This window comes from Dermochelys coriacea, chromosome 1 (genome assembly GCF_009764565.3).
Source record: "Dermochelys coriacea isolate rDerCor1 chromosome 1, rDerCor1.pri.v4, whole genome shotgun sequence".
Lineage (NCBI taxonomy): Eukaryota > Metazoa > Chordata > Testudines > Dermochelyidae > Dermochelys > Dermochelys coriacea.
Window position 1 is genome coordinate 259,829,476 of NC_050068.2, and position 21,370 is coordinate 259,850,845.

The window sequence follows — 21,370 nt, forward strand, 5'->3', positions numbered from 1 at the left end:
GTATTCAGAACAGCTTTGGCATATTTTGTTACTGGCATTTGAGGAATCAATCGTTGGCAGTAGCTGAAAGGGTGGTTACCTACTTTTCTGTTGGCACCTTAGAGACTAACAAATTTATTAGAGCATAAGCTTTCATGAGCTACAGCTCACTTCATCGCATGCATGTAGCTCACGAAAGTTTATGGTCTAATAAAGTTGTTAGTCTCTAAGGTGCCACAAGTACTCCTTTTCTTTTTGCGAATACAGACCAACTTGGCTGCTATTCTGATACTTTCCTGTTGTACTAGCATATAGCTGTTGATACAAACTACATTGGGGGGGAAGAGCTTAAACTAGAAAGCAAGACCTGATAGAGGCATGGAGGAGTGTGGAGATGAATTCTGTCCCACTTGACTGAAAGGCTAAAATGGAAAATACTGGTTTGAGTCTGATGAACAGTAGAACCTGAGTTACAAATACTTAAAGAATGGAAGTTGTAACTCTGAATGTAACTGAACAAAACGTTAGGGTTCTTTCAAAAGTTTACAATTGAACATTGACTTAGTAAAGTATCAAAGCTGAAAAATGCTGCTTTCAACCATCTTAATTTAAATGAAACAAGCACAGAAAGTTTCCTTACTTTTAAACTTCCCCTTTATTTTTTTTTAAATAGTTTACATTTAACAGGACTGTACTGTATTTGATGTTTTTGGTCTCTGCAGCTGCCTGATTGTGAACTTCTGGTTCCAAATGAGGTGTATAGTTGACTGGTCAGTTTGTAACTAGTGTTTGTAACTCGGGTTCTACTGTACAACTTTTACTAGGTTGGCACTAGGATTCTTACTCATTTTTGTACTGTGGCCATAGAAGCAGTTGTATCCACTTCAGAGTGTAACAAAAAGTAGGATAGTGCTTTTGCTCTCTACTTCCTGTTTCTTATTGTGATGAACATCCTGTCTACAGCAGAGGTCCCCAAACAGGGATGTGGAGGAACGTTCAGGCCTAGGCCTGGGCCAGCCCACATGGGAAGAGTGGGAGTGCCACCCAGCCCCACTCCAGCCGTGGCTCTGGCTCTGCTATCGGCGCTGGCCCCAGGCCCAGTTGTGGCTCCGCTCCTGGACCCAGATCCATCCCCAGCCTCAGTCCCCTTACCCCTGTCCAGCCCCACACAGGAGTGGGGTAGGCAGGAGGGTTGGGGGGAGAGATGGGACTGAAAGGTTAAGGAAACCAGTTTACAGCGTTTTTGTCAGGCATTTACTACCTGCTAATTTTGGCTTCATGATATTCTTGACCACTGAGAAGTGACCCACTTCATGAACAAAATTTTGCTGTAATCTGTGTTCATGAAAAAGCATTAGTAAAATGTGTGTGGAGGACTTAAAACTTATGGAACTTTTAATTCTAGATCACTTCCTATCTGGGGCCCTTAATATACAAAACCAGCCCTCTTTGCTTCTCTAGAGAGGCAGCTGCTGAGGTGTCTAGGGCTATGTGGTGGGGTGAAGTCACCCTGCACTGGACAGGGAAGGATTAACTTCTCTCTGAGCTGAGGAAGCCACGTTTCTACTGGGCATGCTCCAGATGCAGCTCAGCTCAGTCTGGGTGGATCGCTGGGGAGGAAGGACTCTCCTTGCAGGCTCCAGCCTGGGAACAGCTGGAACCCCTGTAGAAGCCGGAGCCACGAAGACCCAGACCGACACCCAAGTGCCCGTGGATGTCCAAGAGGGTTCCGAGTCGCTTGTAAATGCATGCACCAAAAAGCACAGACACCTCAACTACAGCTCCAAAAGCTATGATAGGAAGTGGCCTGGGAGGGGGGCGGGGAACGACACACTACAATTCAGTGGGAGGTTAGGTGTGTGTTGGTTGGAACCCTGCTGGCTTACTGTTAGGGTCCTGGGTTGGGACCCCCTACACCTGCTGCAACACCTTCCCTAGGTGGTGGCCCATCGAGTCTTGCCAGTAGGCTTTACTGCCCTGCGATTCAAGGCAACTCCATTGACTGGCTGCTAGGCTGTGCTGCCCTGCGAATCAAGGTAAACTCCTTTGACTCCAGCCACTAGATCTCATTGCCCTGCCGATCAGGATAACTATATTGACTCTGGGTGCTAGGCCTCGCTTCCCTGCGTACCAGGGTAATTCTATTGGCTCTGGACACTAGGCACCACTGCCCTGTGAATCAGTTACCCTCTTGATTTTAGTTCTTAGGTCTTACCACCTCAAGGTAAAGGACAGTTTGAGGGACGGGGACACCAACCCCATCACAGGCTGAGACAACCACTTGGCATGGAGGGAAGAAACTTGATGCAGGGCAGATGTGTCCATTAACCACCCTTGTGTTCTCTGTCCTGTGAGTGGATCAGTGGGTACTCCCTGGCTGCTTTATCTTACCAGGAGCCTTTGACTTCCAGGAGTTACCTAAAAAGCCTTTAAAAGGCCACCTAGGGATTTACTTGAAGATTTTTTTTCACTGTCTAGAGCAGGGGTGGGCAAACTACGGCCCTTGGGCTTCCACTGAGGAGCAGGATCTGGGGCTTGCCCTGCTCTGGTGCTCCAGCTGGGGAGCAGGGCCTTGGACCACTCCATGTGGCTCCTGAAAGCAGCCCCATGGCCCTTCTCCAACTCCTATGCGCAGGGGCAGCCAGGGGGCTCTGTTCTGCACACTGCCCCTATCCCAAGCACTGCCTCCACAGCTCCCATTGGCTGGGAACTGCAGCCAATGGAAGCTGCAAGGGCGATGCCTGCGGACGGGGCAATGCACAGAGCTGCCTGGCTGCGCCTCTGCGTAGGAGCCGGAGAAGGGACATGCCACTGCTTCCAGGAGCTGCTTGAGGTAAGCACCGCCTGCAGCCTTTCCCCATACCCCAAAACCCTGCCCCAGCCCTGATCCCTCTCCTGCCCTCCGGATCCCTCAATCCCAGCCCAGAGCACCTTCCTGCACCCCAAACTCCTCAGCCCCACCCCAGAGCCCACACCCCTAGCAGGCGCCTGCACCCCTTCCCGCACCCCTACCTCCTGCCCCAGTCCTGATCCCCTTCTGGCCCTCTGAACCCCTCAGTCTGAACCCCTAGCCTGGAACACCCTCCTACACCCCAGACTCCTCATCTGCACCCCGAGCTGGAGCCCTCAACCCCCCTGCACCCCAGCCTGGAGCCCCCTCCCGCACTCTGAACTCATTTTTGGCCCCACCCCGGAGCCCACACCCCCAACCAGAGCCCTCATCCCCTTTTGCACCCCAACCCCAATGTTGTGAGTGTTCATGGCCCACAATATAATTTCTATTCCTAGATGTGGCCCTCCGGCCAAAAAGTTTGACCACCCCCGATCTAGAGACTTATTTAGGTCCCAAACATAACCTTCTTAGTAAAAAGATCTCCGATTAGCTAGTGATTCTTCAAGTTTGTGTGACTTTTCCAGTTGGCCACATTTCAGTAGAGGGGAGAGGCAATCTCACTTAGAGAGCTGAGCCCTAGATCCCTCTAAAAGAGTCTCAAGAAAGTTTTCAGAGTAGCAGCTGTGTTAGTCTGTATTCGCAAAAAGAAAAGGAGGACTTGTGGCACCTTAGAGACTAACAAATTTATTTGAGCATAAGCTTTCGTGAGGTACAGCTCACTTCATCGGATGCATTTGTAGCTCACGAAAGCTTATGCTCTAATAAATTTGTTAGTCTCTAAAGTGCCACAAGTACTCCTTTTCTTTTCAAGAAAGTTTGGAATGCTTGTTTGGGCATGGGTTGGTGAGGTGTTTTACAGAATTCCCCACTAGTCTATCCATTCTAAGAAATGGGGAATCCTTGCGGTAATTGCCCTCTTACCAACAAATGTTCTCTTTTTTGGCATCCGGTACCCAGACTAGCAATGCTAGTCTAGTCCATGTTTGTTTTTCCTTGGAATGTTCCTCTTGGCATGTGCTTTCCCTCTTCTCAGTGCTCATATGGAGGATTCCTGCTTATCATAGGGACTCCCTTAATCCTAGTTGCCTGAGACTGGCAGGCTTGCTACATGGACCTGATGATGCTTTTCCAAGGGATTAGAAGTCCTCTGTTCCTATGCTAAGACCTTTGTCAGCAGGGCCCAGTAATGTTCTCAGGCCCTGACACTCACGTTTCTCAGCCTGGTTTGCAATAAGACATTCTTAAAGGAGTTGTACACTTTTGATAGGTTGGTCCAGACACTGCTGTACCAACATCAAAAATGACTACATCTTTTGTTGTCTATTGTGTGGATGGTTCTGTTCCAGATGATGCAGGTAAGAGGGTCCCCCTGCCCCCCACTCCCCCTAGCTAGATGGACCAGAGTGACAGCCATCTTTGATTTCCTGAAGAAGGTTTCAATCAAAGGCCTAGTCTCTGACCCTTCTCAGGGTTCTTGCCACTGTGTTCAGGAGTCTGTTTGGGGATCAAGAGATCCTCTTATCTGGTATCAGTATTATTGAAGTCCACTCTTCAATTAGCTGCCCCAGTGTCTTTGAGGAATCTAATACTTTTTCTCAGGTTATACAAACCTCTCCACTTCACAAGTCTGCAGTCCCTCATCCTGAAGATAGTTCCTGAGTAACAATAACTCTGGGGAGAAGAACAGAATGGAAGAGCTACCTGCACTTGCCTGTAGTCTTCCCTATTTGATAGTTCCTAATGACCAAGATGTCCTTTGCATGTGTTCTTTTGCCAAAAGTCCAATCCTCCTCTCATCTGATCCATGCATCAAAGTATCTGTCTTGTCTTAACCCAGGAAGGAAAATGCCTGACACACCTTGGGCCTCAGCAGGGCCGTCAAGGGTAACTAGACAGACCAGAAGCCTTCAGGTGAAATGGATCCCCCATTTCCATCTCTTCCAGGGTTTGGGGAAAGGCCTTATCATGTTCAGATACATCGTGGTCAAGTGGATCAGGTCTGATAACCAGGAGGCTTATGAAGCCACAAAAGTTCCCTGCCAGTGAGACTTAGAGTCCATGACACGGAGTTACCTCCTAGGCCAGAGACGGGAAGTGTCCATAGCTGCCACCTGGTGTTCCCTGTACTCTTTCACTAGACACTATTGGCTAAGTTCACTGCCCTTGAATACAGTTGCTTAGAGTAGGGTTTCCATGTGAAAAGCTCTGCACTCAGAAGGGGTCAGGTTCTCTTTCTCCCTCCTCCGGCAGCCAGCAGCTTCCTTTTCTCGTTCAGCCAACTCTTACCTCCCTTCCTTGGGTGTCTTTCTCTAGGGTGTACAGCTATACAGAGCCCAGCCACTGAAAGACAAATCATACTCCCAACTTTATCTTCTAATTTGCTTTCCATGGCTCAATGGAGACCACACAGATCCCCATCCTGACAGGCTTTGATGAGAGACTCTCCTCTGGGAGGTAGAGCAGGCTAGTAAATTTTCTTCAGATAAGGACTCAAACTGGAAAAGCAGAAGGAGCCCCAGTGAGTAGGAAAATCCTGGATGCCAACTAGTCAGTATCTTGTCTCGGAGCAAGGCAAAATCCAAAGTCTGCACAGTCTCAACTGAGCCACAGAAAACACATTAGCTGGTAAGTGGATCTGTAAAATATTTTTGTTTCATCTTCCTTAGAGTAAACGCACCAAAGAGAGGAAGTCAAACTCTGTCATGGCATGTGAATAAACTTTCTGTGTTCCCATAGCAGCTCTTGTGGAGCAAACTAGATGTTTTACTCAAAAGGATGAGTGTAATATAAGAACCCAAATAGAATAGAAACATCCCAATCTCCAACCACTGAAATACAATCATCCAGGGTTAGGGAGATCAGTGCTGCAGACAAATGGGACAGCACAACACTTCCACAGCTCTTTTAAAGTAATTTCCATTTCTCCCCCACTTTTTTCAGGAAAACTGCTTTTACTTTAAAAGAGGTATGGGGGAAAAACCCTGCTGCTTTCGGTGTCTGACTGCAGCTCTGATCATCTTGTCTTCAAACAAGTCATCAAACTGATGCTATGGCTGCCTCATGGGCCCATATTTCAATTACGTATGTAACTTTCAATAAATAATTCTTAGTCATTTAGTCATGCTTTTAAACAGTATCTGTAGATTGGAAACTTTATTCTTCCATTGTAATTTTCATAAATTCCAGGGCCAGAAGGGACTCTTTTTATTCCTGCTGGAATTCTGCACCTCTGTGCAATGCAGAATTAATGTTTCCTGCAGAATTTTATTTTTCATGCAGATTTTGAGATTTCCACCAAAATACTTCCTTTTTCCAGTTTTGCTTGTTTCAGATATATTAGTTACATATACACGTAGTGTCTTTGCGCACACATGAGCACTTTGGCTGTGTGAGCAGCAGGGCTCAATGTAAAAACCTTATTAGGGTACTGTTAAATTAAATTGGTCGTGACTTGTGACCCTCCCTTTTATATTCCCTGCCAGCCTGAACCCACCCATCTCTGCTCCCACCTATCACTGCGTGCGCACACGCCACCCAGCGTTCCCACCTGCACCTGGCACGTGGGTGTGCATACCACCTCTGGAGACAAAGGGGTCTTGGCTGGCAAACCATGTACATGACCCAACCCACATAAACACCCCCAACACACACACTCTACCCTGGGTCTCCCTTCCCCCATGCTAACCATCCACTATCCTGTGACTAAACTACTGCTAACTCGCCATCCCCACTCCTGCTAGTGGCATGATCCAAAAACCCTACGACACACACACACACACACACACACACACACACGCTTGAACTTGGACAACATATGACAGACACACAAAACAGTACTTAAGGATGCTAATGCCCTCTTAGGCCAGGTCATTATAATACATTTGTATAATGACTTGTTTAAATTTAAAATATTTAAATTCACTGAAAGAGAAGATAACTGTTAACAAAGATACATCAAGTTCTGTATTAATATGCCTAGTAAGGAATGTAAAAAAAAACAGATTTCCTGAATCTTTTTTTGTCGGCTGTATTGTTAGACATACTTGCTGACAGGTATTTTGAAATAAATTGCCAAAATAATTGAAACTGGTGTGATTATATTGTGTTGTTTTTGGCAAATAAAATATGCAGAATTTTAAAATTTGTGCAGAATTTTTAAGCTTTGGTGCAGTATTTCCCCAGGAGTATATTATGATCATCTAGTCTGACCTCTTGAATAACACCGGCCATAGAACTTCCCCAAAATAATTCCTAGAGCAGATCTTTTAGAAGAATATCCAATCTTGATTTACAAATTATCAGTGATGGAGAATCTACTACGACCCTGGGTATATTGTTCCAATCTTTAATAACGCTCACTGTTAAAAATGTATGCCTTATTTCCAGTCTGAATTCATCTAGCTTCAACTTCCAGCCATTGAATTGTTATACCCCCTCTGCTAGAGAAACTTTCCTTTAATCCCTTTCTTTGCACTATTTTTATGCACAGTGACTACCATTCTATGATGAGCCAAAGGAAGAAAACCGTTTTTAAAAGGGGAGGAAGGTGTAGTCTTAGACTTCCTTAGAGACAGACTGGACAACTGATAGCTCTTCATGTGCTAATTTGTTTTATATTTTGTCAGGATTCATGACATTTTGTCTCATCGCCTTATCTCAGACCATACTTGTTTAAATTGGTTCTTCTCTGTTTACATAGAGGGCCGTTCCTCTGCCCAGCAAGAGAGAGAAGTAGGGAAATGGAGCAAGTTAAATACACTTTATCTCTCGCACTCTGAGACTACCAGTCCCTGCATATAGTTGGCAGTTTAATTAAGACCATTTTGAATTCTGGATGTGTGTGTGTGCTGGTTGTGAGTATTTCTGGGTTTCAGCGAGGGGTGTGTGTGGGGGGGGGGCGGGTGGTAATGGCACAGCTGACTCAAGGGATGTATAGTGTGGGCAGATGCAGGCTTTACACAACTCTCCTCATGCACCTCAAACTAGGCATGATGCATCTCAGCATATTCCACTCCTGTTCCATTGGCTGAGTACAAGTCATGTGTTCATATACATAACTCGTGTCAGGGTCCCTCCCCCACTCTGAACTCTGGGATACCAGTGTGGGGACCTGCATGCAAGACCCCCTACGCTTATTCTTACCAGCTTAGATTAAAAACTTCCCCAAGGCACAAACTTTGCCTTGGCCTTGAACTGTATGCTGCCCCCACCAAGCGTCTTACACAAAGACCAGGGAAAGAGCCCATTTGGAGACGTCTTCCCCCAAAATATCTCCCCCCAAGCCCTACACCCCCTTTCCTGGGGAGGCTTGAGAATAAACAAGATGAGCATAGGACCCAAAAAACCAAAATCAGATTCTTAAAATAACAGAACTTTATTAGAAGAACAAAAAAAGATAAGAGAACAACTCTGTAAGATCAGAATGGATGATAATTTTACAGGCAGTCAGATTCAAAACATAGAGAATCCCTCCAGGCAAAACCTTACGTTACAAAAGAGGAATACACATTTCCTCCAGCACAGCGAATTTACAAGACCAAACAAAGAAAACCTAATGCATTTTCTAGCTAAATTACTTACTAACTTTACAGGAGTTGGAGAACTTGCATCCTTGATCTGTTCCCAGCAAAGGTATCACACAGACAGACAAAAGCCTTTTTTCTCCCTTCCAGATTTGAAAGTATCTTGTTCCCTCATTTGTCATTTTGGGTCAGGTGCCAGCGAGGTTACCTTAGCTTCTTTACCCTTTACAGGTGAAAGGATTTGGCTGGGAGGAATTTTACAGCACTGTATACAGAAAGGTGGTTACCCTTCCCTTTATTTTTATGACAACTCGTGACAATACAGGCAGGCTGCAGTCTCCTGAAAAGCTGCTCTGACCATGTGTGTCCTCTTTCCCACCACCTTATTTCTGCTACTGTTGTGTGCCGATAACTTCTTCTTCAACCTGTTTTTAGATCCAGGTGCTTGTACTAGTTCTCTGTAAATATGAATAGAAAAGCAAACCACCCCTAAAGATGCCATCCTTCTCCTTTGCTGTCCTGAGAAAACAGCTGAACTCCTGTACTTTGTTTGCAAGCCTAAATCCCCCACTGCAGCTTTGCAGAGTGAAAGTAAAGGGTGATAAAATCCGACTAGCATCTCTGGGCAAGAAGCCCAGAAATAGCAGCAAGGACATGCTGCCCTTTGGGAGATGAGCACTCTCTCTTAGTGCCACTGAACTGCGTTAACCAGCAGGATAAGGCAGGATATTCTGGTCAGACTATTTCAGGCAAAAGCCAGAGCCTGGCAGCCCAAGCCCCTTCCCCCTCTCTCATCCCAGCACAACCTTCAGTCTACTCTCCAGAAAGCAGTCAAGGTGCCTCTTGAGCAAACGGATCCTTTGCCTCTCTTATGTTTCCTGGTGTCTTATTCCACTATGTGATTTGGTTCTGCCTAAATTCCTGGTTTCCCCTCATCTTCTTCCTTTTGAGACTGTCCCTCCTTTCTCCTAACCCCTATGTAACAATTCTGCTACTGATTATCAACCTCTTCTTCTCTGAAAGCCTTTTTGGGGGCAACATTTATTTTCCAGTGAGAATAAACCCCATTCCTTTTATTTCCCCTATCACTTAATCCTCCAGACATGGTAACATCTGCACTGAATATGTACAGTGTAACTATTTCCTGTCTGTGCCAATTTTTTAGCAATTAAAGGTGTCTGGGTTCTGGCTACCTTGGAGACCTCCTCTCTCCTTCTGCATCATACTTGCAGTAGAGAACCACTTAGAGGCACTCTCTAAATTCAATTTCCAGTGTGGGGCGGGTCCTTGGATCTAGTATATACTTCCTCTTTTGTACCAACAAAGCTTGTATTAACTCTGAGTGCATGTCAACATTGACTCTACCAGTTTGCTTTCCATTGGTGTTGTAGGAGGAGTGTCAGCCACACCCTGGCTTTATGGACCCGATTCATAATAGGCTAGCCCAGAGGTGGGCAAACTTCTGCCCCTGGGACTGTCTGGCCCAGCCCTCGAGCTTCCCACTGGGGAGGCTAGCCCCCAGCCCCCTCCCCTGCTGTCCCTCCTCCCCTGCAGCCTCACTTCACCATGCTGCCAGCACAGCAGCATGGCTGGCTGTAGCTGGGCTGCAAGCTCCTGCTGCTCTGAGCGGCATGGTAAGGGGGCAGGGAGTGGGTTGGAGAAGGGGCAGGGGGTCCTGGGAGGCAGTCAGGGGACAGGGAGCAGTTGGATGGGGTGGAGGAGGCTGGGGGGGAAAACAGGAGGGGTTGGATAGGCATGAGAGTCCCAGGGAGGCCTGTCATGGGGCAGGGGTGTGGATAGGGGGCAGGGCAGTCATCGGACAGGGAGCAGGGGGGTCCTAGGAGGGGGCAGTCGGGACAAGGTGCAGGGAGGGGTTGGATGGGTCAGGGGTTCTGAGGGGGGCAGTCGGGGGGGAGGCCCAGCCTTCCCTACCCAGTCCTCCATACAGTTTCACAACCCTGATGTGGTCCTTGGGCCAGAAAGTTTGCCCACCCCTGGGCTAGCCCAATACTAAACACCCAGAGACTGCTTTGCCCTGTAATTCCTCTGCCAGAAGTAGACCATTGCCAGACTCGCATGTTATTTACATTTATATTAAAGGTGCTGCTGCCACCTTTCTCCTCCCTGTGGGTGGGAAAAGTTATACATAAGATGACAGCCCCCTAGCAGTAGCAATCTTTATTTTCTGTTGCAGCATACTCAGCCAGTGGTGCAGATCTGGGACCAGAGCCAGGAGTCTAGCCCCAGTGAGCTCATCCAACCCAGTACTCACCCCCACAGCAGTAGGAAGAAATCAAATGTGGGAGCGCACACCTAAAACAGAGGGGAATGCACTCTGACAGGATCAGCTATTCCAGGCTGAAGAGCTTCGGTCAATGGAAGCCCAGTGGAAATAGGAGCTATTTAAAAGTAAAAGCACCCAGGCCAGTCCTTGCACACTAAAATCCTTCCTCCCTATTTCTTGTGGGGTACAGCTTTGCCTGTAGGTGATGGCTGAGTGAAGCAAGAGGCTCTTCTAACCCTGCTTTCTCAATGCCCCATAATGGTCATTCACTAGCATTTGCACATTTAATATATAATGAAGTCTCCTGTGGCTCCACACTCCACTATCCAAAGTGCTGTTCCTTCAGCTTATATGTAGTGAGCAGCAGCCTGTAGGGATGGGGAAGAGGACTCACGGGCCTGCTCAGTCCAAGCATCATACAGGGCTGAGCTATGCTCTTCCACCTGAAGGACAGAAGCAAGCCTGAAGAGGCCTTCACACTTGTTGTGGGATTGAGATAAGTTAATACAGGCAGAAACAGAATTCCTAGGAATGGGTAAATGTGTGTTAAAATTGTTCTTAGCATGTCTCATGGTTACAGGGCTAGCTGCACCTCTGTTCTCTTCCTGCTCTGAGTGTACACCCACAGGTGTCAGGCCTTATGACTTCACCTCTCCTGGGGAGCAATTCCACAGTTCTCACACAGGGCCAGGTCTAGGAGTGGATCACCTGTTCTTACCCAGCAGGTCCAACTGGATTCAGCTCATATTGTTCTTTCCTTCTGGAGTCTGTGACCAGCAGCATACACAGTGACCAAATAACCGTCTTAAAAACAATACTTTAGTTTTAACAGTAGGAACAAATAATTTAGAGGACTTCAAAAACCAGCTAATAGTCTCCATGCGTAGCACTTTCCATCTCCTAATAACAGCCTAAGAAAACCTAACTTCTTCAGCCTCCCCTCTGGGTACCTTGGTCAGTCTGGTGCCCCTACCTGACCACCTCCTCTCTTGTGAGCAAGCCCCTTTTTAAACTGCCCAATTTCTTGTTCTTCATTCTCAGACTTGGGCCCTTCTGGACAAAGCTGGTTTTGCAAGTTGGCTGGAAAGGAAATCCTCTAAAGCCCTCACAGATACAGGCTGTTAAGGGTTTGCTTGCTGAGGGGTAAAGGACTGCCCAGGCCTAATTTTTAAGCCCCCTTGACCCAACCCTTCCTTCCTAACCTGAGACAGTGCCACTGCCTCCAGCCCGGAGTAGCTGCATCCCCTCAGGTGACTCAGCCCTACGGAAGGGTGGCTTATTTCAAGTTGTTCTTTCACTTCCTGCTTGTTTTTCCTTCCAGCCCCTATTAAACCAATCTTCATACAGAAGACACCCCATTAACCATGGCACCATACATATGCGTAAGTTACAGAGCAGCTCCACCACCACCACAGCATGCATGACACATTTATTTTAAACAAGATGGCAAATTAAAAATGGCTCTCTCTAAACTTACTGTAGCCAACTTGAAACAAATTCCAAGTATAGTTAAAAAAACAGGAAAGCAACTCATTGCCCTATACATTTTTTCTGTTTCTGCACCAAGAACATGCACAAAAGAAGCAAAAAAAGAAAAGGAGTACTTGTGGCACCTTAGAAACTAACAAATTTATTTGAGCATAAACTTTCGTGAGCTACAGCTCACTTTATCGGATGAAGAAAAGAAGGGAACTGGTCTTTGCACTGCTCTAGTCTGTCTGCAGAAGAGAGAAATGAGTAATTGAGAAATCCCCTTTCCATCCTCTTACACAAGAAGTTCCAAGCAACATGTACAATAAAAAAAACTATTGCCCAGAATTAGCTGTATTTGGTCACTAGTTTCAATAATATCTTGGCTTCCCAAACATAGAATATCAGGGTTAGAAGGGACCTCAGGAGGTCATCTAGTCCAACCCCCTGCTCAAAGCAGGACCAATCCTCAATTTTTGTCCCAGATCCCTAAATGGCCCCTTCAAGGACTGAGCTCACAAACCTGGGTTTAGCAGACCAATGCTCAAACCACTGAGCTATCCCTCCCCCATGGTGCTCATGAAGCCACAGCTCATGATGGTCCTTGCGAACCCACAGCTAACCCGATAATAACTATTGTCCTGTGCAAATGGCGTCTTCTGTGCAGCTCCACACAGACCTCGTAGCATTATCTAGCTCCATATGCACCCCTCTGTGGGCTGGTCCTCTGTCCCTCTGTCCCCAGGCACACTCAGCTAGCTAGCTAGCCATCCCCATATACCTCCTCTATCTAATTCAATACACACCCTTCTCACTATCTCTCTGCACACACACCCTATCTAGTCATCTACCCCTGTCCACACCCTTCTCGCTATTCACATACACACCCAGCTATCCAATCCTTCCATCTCCTCACATGCCCCTTTGTGTATCTGTCTATCTCTGTACACATCTATCTGTCCATCATTTCGCTACTGCAGTCCCAGCATTACGAAGGGCAGCAGACAAATTTCCCTTTTCCAGCCCATCTTATGCAGCTCTTCCTCGCAGATTGCCTGAGCCAGAGCAGCAGACCGGGCACATGGAATTGCTGCTGTCTGTGAGATCTGGGCCCCCACAGGATCCAGGCTGTCCATGTGGCTTGTCTTCTCCTGGCATCTAGGCAATTCTGGGCCCCTGGCTTGGTCTACATGGCAAGGTTTCAGGCTTTTTTGCAGGGCCCCTGTTTGCTATGAACCTGAAACACTTTGAGGCTGCAGCAGCCCTCACTTCAAAGGGAATCAAAAGGAAATTCTTTACAGCTAGACCTTAGGGCCTCTCTAACTCCCAGCCAGCCCTGCTCACTCCATGGGACCTCCCAGAAGCCTGGCCTGAGCAGTCACAGAAGGGACCACTGATTGCAACTCAGGAGACACTGAGCGGCAAAGCCAGTCTTCACACGGGCTTGTCAGGGAGTGGCAGAGTTGTTAACTGGTTACATTTCTGTCTCAGTACTTCTCCACCCGCATCACCCTGGTGTCCGAGCCCCTTGCAATCCCAAGTGGTCCCAATCCTTTTCGTTGTACAGATGGGAAACTGAGGCACAGAAAGATCAAGTGACTGCCTTCAGGGCATGCAGGAATTGAACCCAGGGCTCCGCAAGCCCATGCCAGTGGCCTGTCCCCAGGCCCAGCTTCCTCGCCCCTAGCCCCACAAAACTTGGTCTGACACATCAAGCTGCATGCGAGTTTCAGCCCCTGTTGCTACATGGGCCATTCTTTTTCTCCTGGCCACAGAGACGTGACACCACCCCTGCGTGATCTGAAGAATCTCCCCTTTCTTACTGCAAAGGAGGGAGAAACCACTTTGTTGTGGCATGGGATATTTACAGCACAGGGGAGCTGGGGGCTTGGGAGTCAGTCCAGTCCCACCTCTGAAAGCAATGCAGTCTAGTGTTTAGACCTGGGGGAAACTAGGAGTTGGGACTTCTGGGATTCTTCCAGTGACCCGTGTCACCTTACACAAATCATGTCCCCCATCTCATTGCCTCAGTTTTTTCCCTCTGTGAAATGGAGACCCTGATTCTCACCCACGTTGCATTTCTGAGAAATCCTCCCCCACTCTCCATCTGGTCACTGTGTATTGCAGGTAAGTGGGTGGTAGAACACACCAGTGAGGAAAGAGGAACAACAGGAACAAATTTGGGGATTGCAATGAGAATGAAAGGAAGAGAGTGTACAGGGCTGCTCAACACTGAAGCTCAGCCAGGCTATTTTACACAGAAGCAATGATTCACATAATGGATATTTGGGTTGCTTTTTTTGGGGGGGGAAGGGGGCACTCATTCTTTTTACCTCTTTGTTTTCAAGTGGAGAACAAAGATCCTGCTTTCTGGGGAGTATAACAGATGGCAAAGTAGCCATCAACCCTCCAGAAACACATTGTATAGGCTTAGTACAATGGACAACTTCCCCACCTGCTGGCCAAACTACATGTTGCAACATCCAAAGCATTTAGCGTTAGTTTTTGGGTAGGAGAGAATTGCCTCCATTGACCCAGCATCACAATCACCAGCCAAAAGTTCTTAACAGCATACTGCCTTCACCTTCACCAGCTGGTGTTTGCAAGGCAGGGAGGGGTGGGTATTCTCAGGGGAAGTGACAAATAGCCACATCTAGCAGGTTTGAGACAGGAGCTGATATGTGGGTTAATACTAGGGCCAGCTGTACTATGCAGCAACACCACCCCCATGTGTTTAGTACCTTGATTTAATGGGCTTGAGTGTAAACTATCAGCTGTATAAGGAGATCTGTGGGAGGGAAGGCTGGGAGGAGTCCAGTACAGAAGGACTGTATTTCACTTCCACTCAGCAGTCCAATGAAGGAAAGTAGAAAATATTCATATATTAACATGGAGCACAGAGACCTTTCACACAGCCCTGAAACAGCCTAAAACGAATTGTGCTTGAATGACCTGTTTCACCTCTGCCAACCCCACCCTATTGGAATAATCATTCTACCACAGAGGTACTCAAGTACATTCTCTGCCATAGTGACTACTGTTCAAACACCATAAGCCTACATGGCATTACACAAGGTCCTTGCCTGATAGAGATCATAACCTAAACAGAGGTTTGAATAGTACTCACATCTCCTTCCTAGAGCATCTTTCTTTTTTCTGATAATTTGTTCCAGCTGCTCCACAATTCAGCTCTAAATCATCTCCTGTGCTTCCCCTAATGAGACCTCACACCTTAAGCTGTCTTTTCCAGAACAGATGGATAGAAGGATCCTGCCTCAGAGGAGCAAAGTTTGCATCTGGCTTGAATGAAGAGTCTGCTCTACTCCAGGAGAACAAGAGCGAGGTGCTGGCTGGAAGTGGCCAGTAGAAGAAACATGATGCACCCTGACAACATAATCTCACTGGATGCTTTTGAGTCTACAGCATCCCATCCCATGCTAACAAATTCTGTACATGTGTGTGAAGTCTCGCATTGGACGCGACATCTAAACATATGCTGGCAAGAGGTATCATCCTACACCCCTGATCTCCCATCCCAAACAGGAGGACACGGTCAGTGCCATGCTCTGAACACTCAGTTTTGGAAAGCCTGGAGCTGGAAGAGAGTTCTCATCATACTGTTCCAGCTCGCCCAAAGTATTCTCTCTCAAACTTCCGGAAGTCTTCCTCCGTAAAGACAGTGCCTTCAGATTTCTTCTTTGGCTTCTCTGGGGGACGGTCTCTAGATTTCCTACCCCTATTGTGGTTGAGAACCTTCAAATAATAGGAAAGAAAGATTATTACAGCCTTTGCAAATCCAGCCACAGACATAGTATACACTACTGTGCCAGTAATCCTCATCCCAATCTGCAGTAATCCCCTGCTATTCCAGTCCTGGCAATGCAGAGAATTAAGACATGTTTACTAGGGTTAACAAAAGCTTGTGTTTGGGGCAGCAGCAGACTCCACTGGGTTTTTGGGACCAATGTCAAAAATGGTCTCAGCTCTTTTGCTGCTGAGGGCCTTGAAGCCAAAACCAACTGCTAGGGTTGAAAGCTCATCACAAATTTTGTTATGAAGAATGGGCGATTTATAGCATCCCTTTTGGCTGCTTAGTTCTCTTGCTTTTGGTGAAAACCACAGGCATCTATCTGAAGACAAACCACAAAACATATTCCCAGGCAGGTGGGAAGTACTACCCAAGGTGCTGTGAACTGCTTCTCAGTTACTGGCAAGCTGCTCACAGCAGAACAGGTTTCCCTGCTGAGCAGTCATTGTAGTGTCTAGGACAACTCAACAAGGAGAGGGGGAAGCATAGTCTAGTGAGCTATGCACAGAACAGAGAAAGTTAGTTCCGTGTTCTCAACCTGGCTCCAACACCAATGCCCTACACAGCTTTGCTAAAGCCTTAGTTTCCCCCTCTGGAACATGAGGATACCACCTCCCTCCGTAGAGGAGTTGTGTGACTAGTTGAGTTCAGGATCCTGACGCAGGGAAGAAAGGTAAGCAGCAGGATACGGACCCTGGACTTCAGGAAAGCAGACTTTGACTCCCTCAGGGAACAGATGGCCAGGATCCCCTGGGGGACTAACATGAAAGGGAAGGGAGTCCAGGAGAGCTGGCTGTATTTCAAGGAATCCCTGTTGAGGTTACAGGGACAAACCATCCCGATGAGTCGAAAGAATAGTAAATATGGCAGGCGACCAGCTTGGCTTAATGGTGAAATCCTAGCGGATCTTAAACATAAAAAAGAAGCTTACAAGAAGTGGAAGGTTGGACATATGACCAGGGAAGAGTATAAAAATATTGCTCGGGCATGTAGGAAAGATATCAGGAGGGCCAAATCGCACCTGGAGCTGCAGCTAGCAAGAGATGTCAAGAGTAACAAGAAGGGTTTCTTCAGGTATGTTGGCAACAAGAAGAAAGCCAAGGAAAGTGTGGGCCCCTTACTGAATGAGGGAGGCAAGCTAGTGACAGAGGATGTGGAAAAAGCTAATGTACTCAATGCTTTTTTGCCTCTGTTTTCACTAACAAGGTCAGCTCCCAGACTGCTGTGCTGGGCAACACAAAATGGGGAAGAGATGGCCAGCCCTCTGTAGAGATAGAGGTGGTTAGGGACTATTTAGAAAAGCTGGACGTGCACAAGTCCATGGGGCCGGACGAATTGCATCCGAGAGTGCTGAAGGAATTGGCGGCTGTGATTGCAGAGCCCTTGGCCATTATCTTTGAAAACTCGTGGCGAACGGGGGAAGTCCCGGATGACTGGAAAAAGGCTAATGTAGTGCCCATCTTTAAAAAAGGGAAGAAGGAGGATCCTGGGAACTACAGGCCAGTCAGCCTCACCTCAGTCCCTGGAAAAATCATGGAGCAGGTCCTCAAAGAATCAATCCTGAAGCACTTAGAGGAGAGGAAAGTGATCAGGAACAGTCAGCATGGATTCACAAAGGGAAGGTCATGCCTGACTAATCTAATCGCCTTTTATGATGAGATTACTGGTTCTGTGGATGAAGGGAAAGCAGTGGATGTATTGTTTCTTGACTTTAGCAAAGCTTTTGACACGGTCTCCCACAGCATTCTTGTCAGCAAGTTAAGGAAGTATGGGCTGGATGAATGCACTATAAGGTGGGTAGAAAGCTGGCTAGATTGTCGGGCTCAACGGGTAGTGATCAATGGCTCCATGTCTAGTTGGCAGCCGGTGTCAAGTGGAGTGCCCCAGGGGTCGGTCCTGGGGCCCGTTTTGTTCAATATCTTCATAAATGATCTGGAGGATGGTGTGGATTGCACTCTCAGCAAATTTGCGGATGATACTAAACTGGGAGGAGTGGTAGATACGCTGGAGGGGAGGGATAGGATACAGAAGGACCTAGACAAATTGGAGGATTGGGCCAAAAGAAATCTAATGAGGTTCAATAAGGATAAGTGCAGGGTCCTGCACTTAGGATGGAAGAATCCAATGCACCGCTACAGACTAGGGACCGAATGGCTCGGCAGCAGTTCTGCGGAAAAGGACCTAGGGGTGACAGTGGACGAGAAGCTGGATATGAGTCAGCAGTGTGCCCTTGTTGCCAAGAAGGCCAATGGCATTTTGGGATGTATAAGTAGGGGCATAGCGAGCAGATCGAGGGACGTGATCGTTCCCCTCTATTCGACACTGGTGAGGCCTCATCTGGAGTACTGTGTCCAGTTTTGGGCCCCACACTACAGGAAGGATGTGGATAAATTGGAAAGAGTACAACGAAGGGCAACGAAAATGATTAGGGGTCTAGAGCACATGACTTATGAGGAGAGGCTGAGGGAGCTGGGATTGTTTAGTCTGCAGAAGAGAAGAATGAGGGGGGATTTGATAGCTGCTTTCAACTACCTGAAAGGGGGTTTCAAAGAGGATGGCTCTAGACTGTTCTCAATGGTAGCAGATGACAGAACGAGGAGTAATGGTCTCAAGTTGCAATGGGGGAGGTTTAGATTGGATATTAGGAAAAACTTTTTCACTAAGAGGGTGGTGAAACACTGGAATGCGTTACCTAGGGAGGTGGTAGAATCTCCTTACTTAGAGGTTTTTAAGGTCAGGCTTGACAAAGCCCTGGCTGGGATGATTTAACTGGGACTTGGTCCTGCTTTGAGCAGGGGGTTGGACTAGATGACCTTCTGGGGTCCCTTCCAACCCTGATATTCTATGATTCTATTCTATGATTCTATATATGACACTATATATGCTGAGCTATTAAATAAATGCCATCTATTTAATACGTTTGTACTTTTTCCAAACGTGTCATGGGAACAGCAGCTATAAAGGAAACAGAGCAAAATATTTCCTTTTTCCCCCAGTTTACTTTTTACACCTGACAGACAGTAGTCAGCTTCCCCAGTTGCATGGGTCTTTAAAAATCAACAGGGGAAAGAAACATTAAGTGACAGGAAAACAAAATCAAAACAAACAAACAAAAAAAACACAAGGGGCACCACATGTAGCAACTGGAATTATTAACTTTTTTAAAATTGTCAACTTGACATATACTCATTGGTTCTATTAAAGAGAGATATGGAGGACTGTAGACACACAATGAAATACAGGTCTGAATAAGGGGGTAAGGACTGTGGGGAAGAAATGGGTCAGAGAGAGGGAAATTTTAATGAAGAGAGTAAGGTTACATGATTATATTAATGTTGCCAACTACCCTGAATTCTATCATTAAGGGGAGAAAAATGAAAATAACCCAGAATTATTGACTCCACTTATAAAACATAAGATTCTATTGGATACCCCAAAATACACATTTTTCTGTACAATTAGTTATGTTTTGGGAAAGAGGCCCTATAAAATCATCTTGCTGGATCGTCCCAGAAATCCTAAGGCTGGCCCTGGGCATAGTTGTGCGATCATTATAGATCATTTTGGGACCTCGGGGTGGTAGTGCAGCAAGTTATTTTGTAAACACACCCAAAAATACTAAGGCCAACATTAGCTACCACCCAAACTCATTTTTAGCATTGACCTGTGCCTCAGGTGTTCACCAGTCTCCAAGGTGAATGACCTGTGGGAGCCACTTCCCCTTTCGCGGTATTCTAGGGAACAAAAACAGGACTCCCTTGCCTGCTGCGTGATGGTTTTGTCTGCAGTGAATCGGCTCTTCGTCATGTACTGCAAGTTCTTCTTCAAGTGATCCACAGCCTGGTGCTTCCGATACTCCTCTGGGAAAGGGCAGAGAGCAACAAAATATCTCTGTAAGTGTGTATTGTATAACAACTAGATGAAGAATACAGGGAGCCAGGTGGGGGTATCGCGACCAGGCCAGGCTATGACACTACTGCTGGGAGGGGTGTCCCTGTGCATCAAAACTTTGTTTGAGGAGTCATGGGGACAGGATATCCAGCAGGAGACACACAAGGTAACGGGGATATGATTGTGATCAGGGCCCCCATGCTGCAGCCAGGCACAAAGAGGTTCCTATGGAGCCCCGGTCACGAGCAGGCAGGCCTAGGAGGTAGGGTCACCTGCAGGCAACAGGCTGCTCCCCCCACAAAGCTGGCAGCCCCGAGGGAGCTGCCCTCCTACTCAAGATGGCCTGGGGTGATAGCGGGCCCCCCCACGCTCGCTCCCCGGGGCCCTGGGGGCGGGGTGTTTTCAGAACAGCTGGTTCTCCTCCCGACAGTCCCCGGCTTCTGTGCCCTGCCCCCTCCCACCAGCAAGGGGTAGGGGCGGCGGGGAGGGTCTCAGTCACCTATCGCCGACTTGGTGACTTTGCCCTTGACCGTGGTCTTGTCCCTGCCAGGCCCCCGAGCCGCCTTCCTCCTCTTCGGGGCTTTGCGCGGCCGCTGCTGGGGGCTGCTGAGCCCGGGCTGGTGCCCTGCGGGGAGGGGGAGAGAGAAGTTACGTGACCGCGCAGGTGATGGATCTGAGCCGGCCCCCGGCCTCCCCCAGCCCCTCCCGCCCACTTACCCGCCGCCGTCTCCAGCAGCTCCAGCCCCTTCCTCAGCAGGGAAGCCGACATTCTACCCACGTGGAGCCGGCTGCCTCCTCCTTCGGCCCTGCCACACTTCCGGTCCTCTGCCACGCCGCTTCCGCCGGCGGCCCTGCCACACTTCCGGTCCTCTGCCACGCCGCTTCCGCCGGCGGCCCTGCCACACTTCCAGCCTGCGGATACACCGCCTCCTCCTTCAGCCCCGCCACACTTCCGGTCTTCCGCCACGCCGCTTCCGCTGGCAGCCCTGCCACACTTCCGGCACACGCGCTCGGGAAAGTCATCGGCGCTCCGCGCCCCGCCCGTCCCGCACATGCGCAGAGGGCGCGCTGGGCCTCTGGTGGATGAGGGGGAAGGTCTCGCAGTGGTTCTGCGGAGGCAGAGAGGGCGGGGCAGCGGCTGCCCCCTCCCCCCCCCCCCCAGCAACGTGAGGGGAAGCCCAAGGGCTTGAAACCCCGCTCCTGCCAATGAGATGCCACCCTGGGTTCTCCTTCCCGCGCCCCCAGCTTTGTGGGGGGGAGCAGCCTGCTGCATGCGGGTGACCCTGCTCGGGATTGGGGCTCCCTGGGAAACTCTCTGCGCCTGGCTGCCCCATGTGGGCCCTGATCTCAGTCCCAGCATCCTTACCTGGCGCTTCTCCTGCCGGCTCTGCTTGTCTCGCTCACCTGCACAAGTTGGGCCAATAAAAGATATTCCCTCGCCCACCTTGTCTCTCCTACTCCCCGAGTCTCATACTGGGATTGCAAACTTTTCAGGGCAGGGGCCATTTCGGATTTCTTTGTGT

At 48.2% G+C, this 21,370-nt stretch overlaps 1 protein-coding gene and 1 long non-coding RNA gene across 4 annotated transcripts in view; one reads left to right on the forward strand and one right to left on the reverse strand.

The window, feature by feature from the left end:
* Positions 1–8,707: 8,707 nt before the first annotated feature.
* Positions 8,708–20,839, reverse strand: RPS19BP1 (ribosomal protein S19 binding protein 1). Of its 3 annotated transcripts, none has more exons than XM_043501929.1 (5): positions 20,760–20,839; positions 20,565–20,642; positions 20,347–20,472; positions 19,719–19,816; positions 12,288–15,901 (listed from the first exon to the last, which is right to left on the reverse strand). In XM_043501929.1, the coding sequence occupies exons 2-5, from the start codon at positions 20,614–20,616 to the stop codon at positions 15,761–15,763; spliced, it is 417 nt and encodes a 138-aa protein (XP_043357864.1). In that variant the 5' UTR covers positions 20,617–20,642; positions 20,760–20,839; the 3' UTR covers positions 12,288–15,760. The 3 variants fall into 3 exon arrangements, with proteins under 3 accessions (XP_038240072.1, XP_043357864.1, XP_043357859.1); XM_043501924.1 differs by having other exon boundaries at positions 20,347–20,476; positions 20,554–20,642; positions 20,760–20,838; XM_038384144.2 differs by lacking the exon at positions 20,760–20,839 and having other exon boundaries at positions 8,708–15,901; positions 20,565–20,737.
* The window catches only part of LOC119845066, a 58,620-nt gene continuing 57,966 nt past the window's right edge, over positions 20,717–21,370 (forward strand). Inside the window, exon 1 of the long non-coding RNA XR_006276865.1 lies at positions 20,717–20,926. This is a non-coding gene — a long non-coding RNA (uncharacterized LOC119845066). The remainder of the gene's footprint in view (positions 20,927–21,370) is intronic.

What these genes read in the sequence shown, in the direction of transcription:
- RPS19BP1 (XM_043501924.1), bottom strand. Translation starts at nt 20,616, where the DNA reads ATGTCGGCTTCCCTGCTGAGGAAGGGGCTGGAGCTGCTGGAGACGGCG. An exon ending in CGGCGGCGGGTAAGTGGGCG is followed by an intron (nt 20,477 to 20,553) that starts GGAGGGGCTGGG and finishes CTCCCCCTCCCC; the next exon opens with GCAGGGCACCAGCCCGGGCT. An exon ending in ACAAAACCATCACGCAGCAG is followed by an intron (nt 15,902 to 19,718) that starts GCAAGGGAGTCC and finishes TATTATTTGAAG; the next exon opens with GTTCTCAACCACAATAGGGG.